This window comes from Actinia tenebrosa, unplaced genomic scaffold, assembly GCF_029948245.1.
Source record: "Actinia tenebrosa isolate PJP-AT-01 unplaced genomic scaffold, QUT_ActTen_1.0 PGA_scaffold6__47_contigs__length_16458017, whole genome shotgun sequence".
Lineage (NCBI taxonomy): Eukaryota > Metazoa > Cnidaria > Anthozoa > Actiniaria > Actiniidae > Actinia > Actinia tenebrosa.
Window position 1 is genome coordinate 4085529 of NW_028292583.1, and position 11363 is coordinate 4096891.

The 11363-nt window shown below is 38.6% G+C and overlaps 2 protein-coding genes across 2 annotated transcripts; one reads left to right on the forward strand and one right to left on the reverse strand.

The window, feature by feature from the left end:
• Nucleotides 1-1753: 1753 nt before the first annotated feature.
• Nucleotides 1754-4283, reverse strand: LOC116290612 (endosomal/lysosomal proton channel TMEM175-like). Its single transcript, XM_031697683.2, has one exon. The coding sequence runs from the start codon at nt 4236-4238 to the stop codon at nt 2784-2786; it is 1455 nt and encodes a 484-aa protein (XP_031553543.2). The 5' UTR covers nt 4239-4283; the 3' UTR covers nt 1754-2783.
• A 212-nt stretch (nt 4284-4495) lies between these two features.
• LOC116290618 (uncharacterized) lies at nt 4496-11350 on the forward strand. Its single transcript, XM_031697689.2, has 10 exons — nt 4496-4764; nt 5711-6117; nt 6326-6396; nt 6488-6550; nt 7467-7594; nt 7806-7902; nt 8259-8411; nt 8899-9077; nt 9427-9592; nt 9992-11350. Exons 1-10 carry the CDS (start codon nt 4673-4675, stop codon nt 10175-10177), a joined length of 1542 nt encoding a protein of 513 aa, XP_031553549.2. The 5' UTR covers nt 4496-4672; the 3' UTR covers nt 10178-11350.
• Nucleotides 11351-11363: the final 13 nt, after the last annotated feature.

Genomic DNA, 11363 nt, shown 5'->3' on the forward strand with positions numbered 1-11363 from the left:
TTCATTTTTTTTTCTTTTTCTTGTGCCATCCTTTTTTTCTTGTTCAATTGTTTTTTTTCATCTATTCTTGTTTTTTTGTTTTTTTCTTTTCTTTTTCTCATTTTTTTGTTCTACTTTTTTCTCCATACTTTTCATGTGTTGGATATCTTATTTTCCCATACTCACATAACAAGAGGCATCATAGTCTTCCTTGAAGTTAGGCCACCACTTTTTCTCTTGGACTGGCCATGCATCCTCTTGCAAACATCATACTGGCTCCTCGGCCACCCATCATACCTCCACGGCCACCCATCATACCTCTACGGCCACCCATCATACCTCTACGGCCACCCATCATACCTCCATGGCCACTCACCATACCTCCACAGCCACCCATCATACCTCCACGGCCACTCATTATGCCTCCATGGCCACCCGTCACACCTCCTTGACCACCCATCATACATTCTCTTGGACTCATCATTCCTCTTGGACCAAAAATTCCCCCATGGCCACTAATGATACCTTCATGACCCATACCTCCTCTTGTGACCCTTATTCCTCCATGGCCACCCATAATACCTCCTCTTGGTCCCATAATGCCTCCTCTTGGTCCCATCATGCCTCCCTGGCCACCCACACATCCTCTATGGCCCATCATTCTTCCACGGCCACACATACCTCCACAGCCACCCATCATACCTCCACGGCCACCCATCATACATCCTCTTGTACCCATCACACCTTGGTGGAAATGGCAAACTTTGCGATGACGGCCACAGAAATAGGGCTTCTTGCTTGGCTCCATCCTTTGTTCTCTATGGACCTCATTCTGCTTACACTCTGAGCACAGCTTTTCGTTGTCACAAGGAGGACACTCAAACACGGCTTCATCAGAACGGGATTCTTGGCAGGCTTCTTGTTTCGCTCGTACATCATTCTCCATTACAGTATTCACCAGGATATGCAGTACGTCTTTAGCTGCTGTAACTCGAACTGCTTCGAGCAGCTCTTCGTCATTCGAGAGAATCGCTTGATCTAGTTCATCATCGATCCAAAAAATTTCGAATTCTTTTCCTTGTAAGTCAGGAAAAAGACCTTTGATCTTGTCAATAAGGGCTGCAAAGCTTGTAACTTCTTCATTGTCGATAGAAAATCGACGAATTTCAGGTTCCATCATTTTTTCATCGAAGGCTTGTACCTTGACTTGAACGACGACCATCTTGGCTTTCTGGATAAATACGAGATATTATTTTCTCTGCTTTCTTGCTTTTGAAGTAGAAATATACAAGTATAAAGCAACGGCTTACTATCCAGTTTATATATTCACTTTAAAGACGTAATGTTCTATTTTTAGCAGCATATTTTTAGCCAATTCCATCAATGGCTAAAGTGCTTAGTCACCGTGACCAATCATATTTCCAAAGAACAGGCAGGAGGGGCTGCAGAACTCAGTCTTACCCACACAATATAGCCCTCAGGGATCCATAAGCCTTATAGGACTCTCAATCCAGTCAAACTTTTGGTTTTATCCTGGCTTCCCCCGGTGATTTTGCTAAAAATCTCCTCTAAACTTATCGTGACATTCAAGTAACGCAATATTGCTTAGTCACGGATAAGTAATACCACAGGTAGACCAAGCGGTAATTTCAATATGTATGCAGCTAAATTTGGTTAGTGACATATTCAAATTTCGAACCTTTTTAAGCAGAGTCATCAATGATCATCAAAAATCAGAGAAATTTGAAACGATATATATGAAACTTGGTCTGCATTTGTTAACAATAGTATAATTTATTTTTGGCTACCTATTGCTATCAATCTTTTGTCTATAAAATGTTAAGATCTATCCACACTTTTTTATCAAGCTTATTAACACTACTTATTTCTTTACATAAAAAATAGATTATGCATTGTAATCAGGCAGTGTGGCATTTGTAAGCATTAATGTTACAGAATGACGGGTTTATTTTTGTCTCAGATTAATATTTGATTAAATCATAATATTTTTCCATGATAATTGATATTTTGCTGATTTCCAGTAAAGTTGAAGTTATACTTTGGAGTATGTACTTTCCTGGGACCATTAAAAATGGCAATCTTATAAATTCACCCTAATAGAGTGCACGCACTAAATCCGTGAACATTAATTAGTACTAATTAGTACTATTTCATACAGAATCCTTTGTTTTCTATTGTTTATTTATCACTATTTAGCACTAAAAGTTGGTATTTGTTTCACGGGTTTAGTGCGTGCACTCTAACAAAACAGAATTAACTATACAAAAAGGGCAAAATAGTCTTGAAGCCAATATCAGCCTATGAAGAACAACCAGATTAATTCACCTTACTACAAAGGAAACCTAATTCTATGACTGAAAGCTATTACTGCAAAAATCATCGAACTGTGGAATAGACCTGAGTTTTCCTATCATAAAAGTCACACCCACTTTTGTATGATTGGCCGACCAATTTTCATTGATAATTTCAAACATTGCACATGTAGTCTTTATATTATCCTATATTTTAGCTCCATTTTAACCCATTAATGAAAATGGGGGGGGCAATTATACAAAAGGTGTGATTGACGTAAGAAAACTTTAGCTTGTTCCACATTTTGTCAATTTTCATAGTAAGTATCTATACACTGTAAACTTTATTTTGATTCTGGTACTCTAGCATTATATAACATCTAGTTTTTTTCTTTCAGTTAGTAGCATTCAATATTTCTAACAACCTTGAAATCCTTTTGTCAACCAAGTTCAAGAACTAGAGCTGAAATTATGTTTGATAACAGTAACTCTTTACATTGCAACAGTTCGTCTTGCTTTAGGAGCTCTTGATCTTGGAGCGGGAACAGGTCTTGGCATCCACTGTTCAATATTTTCAGTCTGTGATGAAACAGGGATCTCCATGGTCATGCCATCTGAACCTCGACCAAAGCAGACTTTCAGCACGATGAACAAAATAGGTGTGGCTAACAAAGCTGAATGATAAACCACATAAGTGATGAAAGGACTAGAGAAACTTGTCCAGTACACTATGAGACTAACCAGTGGCAGGACTGACAGCTTAGCAACAAGATAGCAATGAGATTTAGGTGACATTCTGGGACTTGCTTCTGATGTTAAATGTGATGGCCCTAACAAAAGTGCAACCACAAAAACTAAGAACTGTGCAATGCTAGCACCGAATATAACTACTGAGCTAAATTGTACAGCTAGAATTTCATCCTGGTCTTGGTTTCGTCTAAACTTGTTTATAACAACAGACAATAAGGGTGATAGTCCCATGAAAGCTAGCGAGATGTTGTTGCAGACTAGCATGACTTGGTTCATCTTTTTGATGCAGTGGAATAAGGAATGATGCACAAACCAGAGCAGTGCTACCACAAAGAAAGTGCCAACAAAGGTTATGAACTCCCTCCATAAACTCAACAGGGACTTTTGAATTCCTTTCTCAATGATTTCTTCCTTAGTTGGGAAATCTTCTGCAGTAAGATCCAAAACAAGAAGAGTAGCCACAATGGCAAAGGCTCCATCACTAAAACACTCAACACGTTCAGTATCAATCAGGTTGCCAAACATACGATCAAAGTCTGCTCTCCCCATGTGAATGTTCATCACAATTCGAAAGAGGAAGCCAAGGAAACGATAAAGACATGGAGAAATGATGACTAACCCAAGAAGAACCCAAGAAACATCTTTGTTAACCATGCTCAAGCTAGCAGCCAGGATGTATAGCAAAGGCTTAACTATCTTCTTCAATAACATGTAGTTTCTCTGCTCTCTTCTTTGATCAAATGGAAGATCTAGAATTTCATTGGTGAGGAGTGCATCGTTGCTAAAACTGTAGAGAATGATAATTACCTCTAATAACTCAAGGATCAAAAGGTCAACACATATCAAAATGGTTGGAGTGTACTTCTCGTAAAATGTTGCTTCAAGATTGCAAGTAAAAGGCAAAAAGCACACAAACAGAAGAGAGGTCAGATTCAACCACACCAATATATCATCTGTGTGTGAAAGAATACGGAAACGATTGACGTGGGATTCCCAAATGGAGCAAATAACCAAGAATGCCACAAAATACACAGCCACCTTCACCCATCTCTCCTCCATGAGCTTCTCCAAACTGGAATCACTGTCCACTTCAAGCTTTCGAATTGGAAGTATAAGGATTGTAGCAACGATAGGAAAGACTGCATCATTGAAGCCTTTAAGGCGATTTAGGTGGAAGAAATCCCTTTCGTCCGCCATGATTACTTTCACATTTGAAAAGACGCGGAAGTGATTTGGAAGTGATGATCATGTGATCATGTGAGATTCACGCGAAGAAGCTCGGGGAGGAAAGGCTATGGTCGGACGAATCTCGGAAAAATACGGAACTATCTCGGGAATGTCTCGAAAATACTCGGTTACCAAACGGAAAGTAAAATTGGTTACCGAAACGACCGAAACTCTAACGAAAGCCTACGAATAGATTACGACATGCAACTGGATGCAGATTTATCCTAGATTTATTCGGAAAATTACTTTTTTATCCTTCTTGGTGTTTGCTATAAAGTGGTGTAGATAAATTAACTTCACAAATAACAAAGAAATGCTGGAAGCTTATATCACTGGTAATCACGAGTAAGCACTGTATGTAATGTTTATCAGTTGGGGCTCCTGTGTTCCTCAATGAATACAAAATGGCGGGCGAACAGTGTTGTTCTGATTCTTCTAACACAAATACTAGTCAGTCCTCCAAAGAACCAACCATATTTGAAGCAGCACAAGTTGGGTAAGACTATCGTCTTTTAAATCATATATTTCAGTGTTACAGAACTTTTTCTATTGTTTTGCAGTTTATTCTCCTTTTTTCAAACGAACAAGTGACAATGAATTAGCTTACGTATCATTTGTTAAATTTATGCATTCACAGCTGTTTCAAATAAATAGTGAAAATAAAAAACCCCAGAGGCTAAGCCAACTTTGTAACACTTCTAAAAAGCTAGTATAAATCTTAGTTTTTCTCTTAGCCTCAGTGCAAGAAGTTGGTTATCGTTCCAAAGAGCTGCAAGTCAACAGGATCTTAAATCAGTTCTCATTCAACAATATTTTTATTCTAGACGTATTTTATCAAATATTCAGTATCTTAATCATTTCCTACAAATTTTAAGGGTTTTTAAAGTGGTTGTGGCATTTAGTTTTAATCATCAACAAAAATGGTTTGACCTGTCATTTAACATTCATCAAGATATCTCATGTGGCACAGTTTTTAAATATATGATTTTACCTGTCTTTGAATTTATATACTGTGGTATTCATTTAGATGTTGAAAGCATAATTTCAACAATATCTTGATACCTGAAACATGAATATCCCATACAAAATCAAAGCTAACCCTTATAGCAACTGAGGAGTGCATGATGGAAACAGGAGTTAAATTGGAAAAGGGCGGGATGCATATTGACAGCTGGAAATGACAGTTATAATTCAGAATATTTATTTTCGGTTCATCAACTGAATTTTGTAGCTCATAACCAGTTGGTACCTTCAAAAATGATCAGTCTGCATGCCCACCTTAAAAAGACTTGAGTATGTTTTAGGGGTCATTTTCAAAGATCCCCACTCTTCTGTCTATAGGATTGATCCTCCCCCACCCCCCCCCCCCCCCCCCCACCTCACCTCACCGAGGAGGCTGGAGTATTGTTATTTTAATTCATATATCCAATCCATGTTTCTAGGAACATCCAAGCATGCAGAAATCTTATCAGTGAACAAGGTGTCAAAATCTTGAATGAACATGATGAAAAAGGTCACACTCCACTACACTGGGCAGCACTCGGGGGCCATACTGAAGTTCTTAAATTTTTCATTAACTGTGGTGGTGATGTCAATTGGCAAAGTAAAGCGGAATATGGACCTTACCCTATTCACTGGGCTTGTGTCAGCGGTCACATAATGGCCGTGGATTTGCTCTTGCAAAATGGAGCCAATATAGACTGTGCCGATAACAAGGGGTGTACACCATTGATAATTAGTTCACAGTATGGCAAGACAATGCAAGCAGGATATTTGATAGGTAAAGGTGCCAAGGTGTATCTGACAGACACTGAAGGAGATAATGCTCTTCACTGGGCAGCTTTCAAAGGTTAGTTGCCATCCTATGAAATTGTGTAGAATAGACCTCTTTAGTTTAGGAGTAATGTTTTCCCATTTCAGAACTGTGTCATTCCCTAGAGTACCATTTTTTATGGCGGCACACAAGAAGACAGATCAATATGGATGCAACTCAACAACATGTGATGTAAAACTATATCTAATATTATTTTTAAATGCATATTTCCTCTCTTTCGCAGGTCACAGTGAAACAGTACAACTTCTTTTGTATTCTGGGTTTGACCCTAAACAAAAAGATAAATTTGGTCAGGTAGGAAATACTTCAAAAACTAACGACTTTATCATGAGACTTACGATAACTGCCAGCTGTTTTTAAACTTTTTCATTTTTTTACATCATAGACTCCTCTACATTTAGCTTGCTTAAGTGGAGACTTGCTTACAGTGGAGCACATTGTCGATATGGTAAGCATATTGCAATATGCACCTTGCCTTTACAAAATTTGTTTTTATGAGCAATTATTTGATTATCATTGCAAAATATATATACCTTTTCAAAAGACATTGTTGGTCGGAGATCTGAAATCTGAGACGGAGTAACACACTACAAAATGTAACATAATAAATGCCGAACAATGTAGTTTCCTTTTTGATTGGAATATTATTTTGAAGTTTTTTTGAAATACTGTGGGTGTAAAGTTGAACTGCAAAACAAACATGAACCTAATAAATTATAAGTTTTAATGCATATTCATTATACTATATATATATATTTAGATGGCACCTCCTATTAACTTGTACAACAAGAGTGGGTATGAGCTGAATATTGTCAGTAAATCTGTAAGTTAGTTGGTAATCTATCAGCAAAAGAGTTGTTTTTGGGTGTATCTAACAGTTTTGTGGGGACTTTGTCTGTAGAATCATTTTCACTTTCACCAACTTAAAATGAATAATTGAATATATGAATATATGCATAATAAGGCCCTGGCTAAACGAGGAAACGTGTTTCCCTAAATGTTTCCTGAAGTGGCAAAACTGTCAGGAAACCATCGGGAAACAATGTTTCCATGCGTCTTGGAAACATGAAATGTTTCTGCCGCACAGCAAAAACATTTTTTGCCTCTTGGAAGCAAAATTTGTTGCATGCAGCAATGTTTCACGTGAACTAAACTGGGAAACATCAAGATAACATTCGTGCGGTAAACATGATTCTGGAAACATGTTTCCTCTTTTAGCCAGGGCCTAATGAAGATAAAAGTTTTTATTCCAAATCAAACTGTAACTAACGGCATACACATTTTGTCAACAGGTTTTTTTAGCATTTAATCTCATCAGCCTTTATTGGATTTTTTAATCTAGTTTTTCTTTCCATTTACTTTAGGATGTAGATATAAATGTAAAAGATGCAAATGGCAAGACACCTTTAATGTTAGCTATGGGCCGAGATCACCAAGATGTGATCCATTTCATGCAAGGCAAACTCAATAGATTTGTGAAGTGTAGTTTAAGGTGGGTTTTATCTTACAAAGCATCTTACAGTCTAGTGTCATCATCTTACAATCTAATGAATATTAGGATAGTTATACAGGATGTACTCTGTTATCGATGATGCTTGATACCTGTGCTGCTCGCAATTAAAGAATGTAAACTGCAATTCAGACAGTGCACAAAGACGTTTTTGCTAGAGTGCCACTTTAAATATTTCATATTCTATTTTTAGAGATATCATTTTTGGTCCTCCTGGTCGTTCAAGAGGTGCCTTGTTGTTCTATTTCGCTAATCTGTTCCTTTGGGGTTATCCTGTTTATTTTTATGATGTAAGTAGTTGTGTTTAGAAACTGGTATCCATCCACCCATCCATCCATGCGTTCATCCATCCATCCGTCCATCTGTCCGTCCAACCCAACCACCCACCCACCCACCCACCCACCCTTCCTTCCTTCCTTCCTTCCTTCTTCCTTCCTTATTTCCTTATTAATCCATCCATCCCATCCATCCATCCATCCATCCATCCATCCATCCATCCATCCATCCATCCATCCATCCATCCATCCCATCCATCCATCCCATCCATCCATCCATCCATCCCATCCATCCATCCATCCATCCCATCCATCCATCCATCCATCCAACTTTTTTTTTTGACATCATGTTCATTTTCTCTCCTTTCCAGGTACTTCCCATGTCATGGGAGTTCACCAGAGGAGTTCATGTAGTGTTTCTGATTTTCAATGTTCTTATGTGGGTTTGTCTGTACTTTGCAAATACAAGACAGCCTGGCTTTCTGACGTGCAATACATCAGACTATGACATGGCTTTAAAACAGGTATGATGGATATATAACAACCAACTCCCCTACCCCTACCCCCTTCTCCCTTCCCCCACGTCCCCACCACTGGTTATTTGTTAATGCTCCGGCACTTACTGACCCTATGGTATCTCCATAATAGAGTAGTTTTTGCATGTCTGTGAAAAGCTCAGTGCTGTAAGCGTGCCGTGCCATGACCAAAGGTTTTCTAGGATTTTAATTGGTGGATTTTTTTCTCGCTCAATCCGATTGGTCTGACAAATCTACGGCCTTAGCGAGACCGTGTCCAAACTGTGTTAATGCCGTGTTCTGAGTATTTTATTAGTTGGAGGTTGAATTTTCAAGTAATGTGATTGGTCTGACAGCGCTGTGACCTTGGCGTGGCCGTGTTCGTGTCGTGAGCTTTTCACAGTCATACCAAAACTGCTCGCTCAATAACATACGACATCTTACCGTTATATCACTGAGTACATAGCTAACTGCCATTATTTTGTGTCTATTCAAGGTACCATTTTTTGATGAATGGCAAGCTAAGACTGGTCAGAATCCACTAGAGAGTCTGTGTCATACATGTCGACTGGTTCGTCCTCTGCGCGCCAAACACTGTAGAATATGTAATCGATGTGTGGAACATTTTGATCACCATTGTCCGTATATTAACAATTGTGTAGGCTTACGTAATAGGTAGGTTCTTCGCACTGCCTTCACGTGTTAATCGTCCAATAGTGCACAGTAGACTCCGATGAGGATCTAGGGGAACTTCCCTGCGTCCTTTAGCACGTTCTCCATGTCCCCTGACCAGAAATGCTAAAGGAAGGCGTGAAATACCTTTTCTTCTAAGGTAAAATTTTGCCAATTTGAATTCTTAGATCTGCGCATGAGGCTTCAATGCTTGTTTAGATGTTGTACATAGGCATGGCTTCCGTACTAAATTAACAAAAACTAAAACGAAATGTTTAAACCGGTTAGGGACAATCTAACCAAACTTCAGCATTTTTTATATTAATGTATTTTCTTCTTCGTTCCGTTTCAGGGTGCCTTTCTTCTTATTCACTGTTTGTGTCAATATTTGTAGTTTAATCACTCTTTACTTTGCCGTAATAATGCTAAGGATCTATGGCGTTAGCTTCTTGTACATCATTGGATTTCTGCAGTTCGTTATTGTCTCTGTTCTCATGATTGCACTAGTTTTATTTCAGGTAAGGATTGCGCAAATTACTCCATGAAGTCACGTGATTATTTCCCGTCATTTTGGGACAGCAACTGCCGTCATTTTGACTGCGCACGCTCGAGCATGCGCAAAAAGCATCACAGTGTTTCCCGAAAGGGATTCATGGGTCAATATTATTTTTGGTTAGCATTTTCCTAGCAGAAGCTGAGTACAATGGTGATTTCCCGTGTTGAATGAACTGGAATTCCAAATGAGATCAACTAGTAGCATTTACGATAAATTTATAGAATTTTTAAAAAAATCATATTTCATGGATTCTCTTGGCAGAATCATGGGAAATGCTAATCAAAATACAATGTTGAATCCTGATTGGTTGACCTTGAGTTTGTTCTGAAGGTCAACTCAGCTGGTGTCTTGTCTTTTCCAGGCTAACCAGATCAAGGTTAACCTGACCACTAACGAAAGAATAAACCGGAAACGGTACAAATACCTGTCTGGTGCATCAGGACTCTTCACGAATCCCTTCGACCGTGGGACGATAAAGAACTGTATGGAGTACTTCCACTGGATCGACGTGCCGAGTACTAAACAAAACCTCATGTATAACATATAGATGCAATAAAATGGGACCGGGAATGGGAAAAAGAATGGGATAAGTAAATGAGAAAGAAATACTTCTAGGACACTAAATAATTCTCCGCGCCGATATAGAATTTAAAGCTACAATTTGGGCTTCCTATGAATAACACGAAAGGCGTCAAAATCGATAGAAAATGTGTAGTTTCGATCGTATGAGGAATCTGGAAAAATTTTCTGGTACCGGGCGTTTTATAGTAGGGTTTTGTGTAGCGCTGCTAGAAGATGCTTTGCATTTAAGATCTGAAAGCTCTTTCCTCACCTAAGGCGTGTGTTTCTTTCAATCAACAAGAAACGTGGCCGATTCGTGGGTTTTTATCACTCAAAATTTCGAATACGACTGAAACGATCAGTTTAGGTCTGCCTACGATAAAATATTTAAAATAAATGGTAGTTAACGTATTTTCAACAAATAGCACCTAGTCGACATATTTTGGAAAAATATCTTGTAATGAGGACAATCGAGGACAATATCGTAGATATATATATATATCATATAGTTCAAATCGTCTTTGTAGTCTGTGTTACACAATGGAAGCTTTTGGTTTCTTTGAACGTATTGATTGGTTTGATCAAAATAAGTTCTACGCACATGGTCGTTAACTTCGGAAACCGTTCGGCTGCAGGACTGAAATGATCAGAAAGCGCCGCAATATCGTGGTCCCACTTTGGACCATACCCCTGTCATTCTTAATGCGCATGCTCAATAAAATGTTATTTTGTTGAGCATGCGCAGTTTGGGGTCCATAGTGACCATGTTCCGAGACAAAATTCACTCCCATAATACACCAGTAGGTCGTTACGTTCTTTTTTTTTTTTAATTGCGAAAAGGCGAATCCCAATTAACTCCGATGACTCCCAGTATATAATTGTCTTTTTTTTTCTGCCAGGGCGGCTAATTATTTTGACATGAATCTTGATGTTTTTAATAGTAATATGTACGGTTGTCACGCATTAGAGCACAAAGAACACTATCTAACCAGCCATGACCAGGTGGCATGTGGCTGTACACTTGTTTGTAGAGGGAAGTCTTGGTAACCCTAGAACCGTAGCTAAAATCGCCAACCGTTCATTCGCAATCATCTGAGATATTCCTTCAATATTTGGCTTTAAAAATGCTTGAATGCTCAATAAAGTCATAAAAATATGGTTTATTGAGTGAC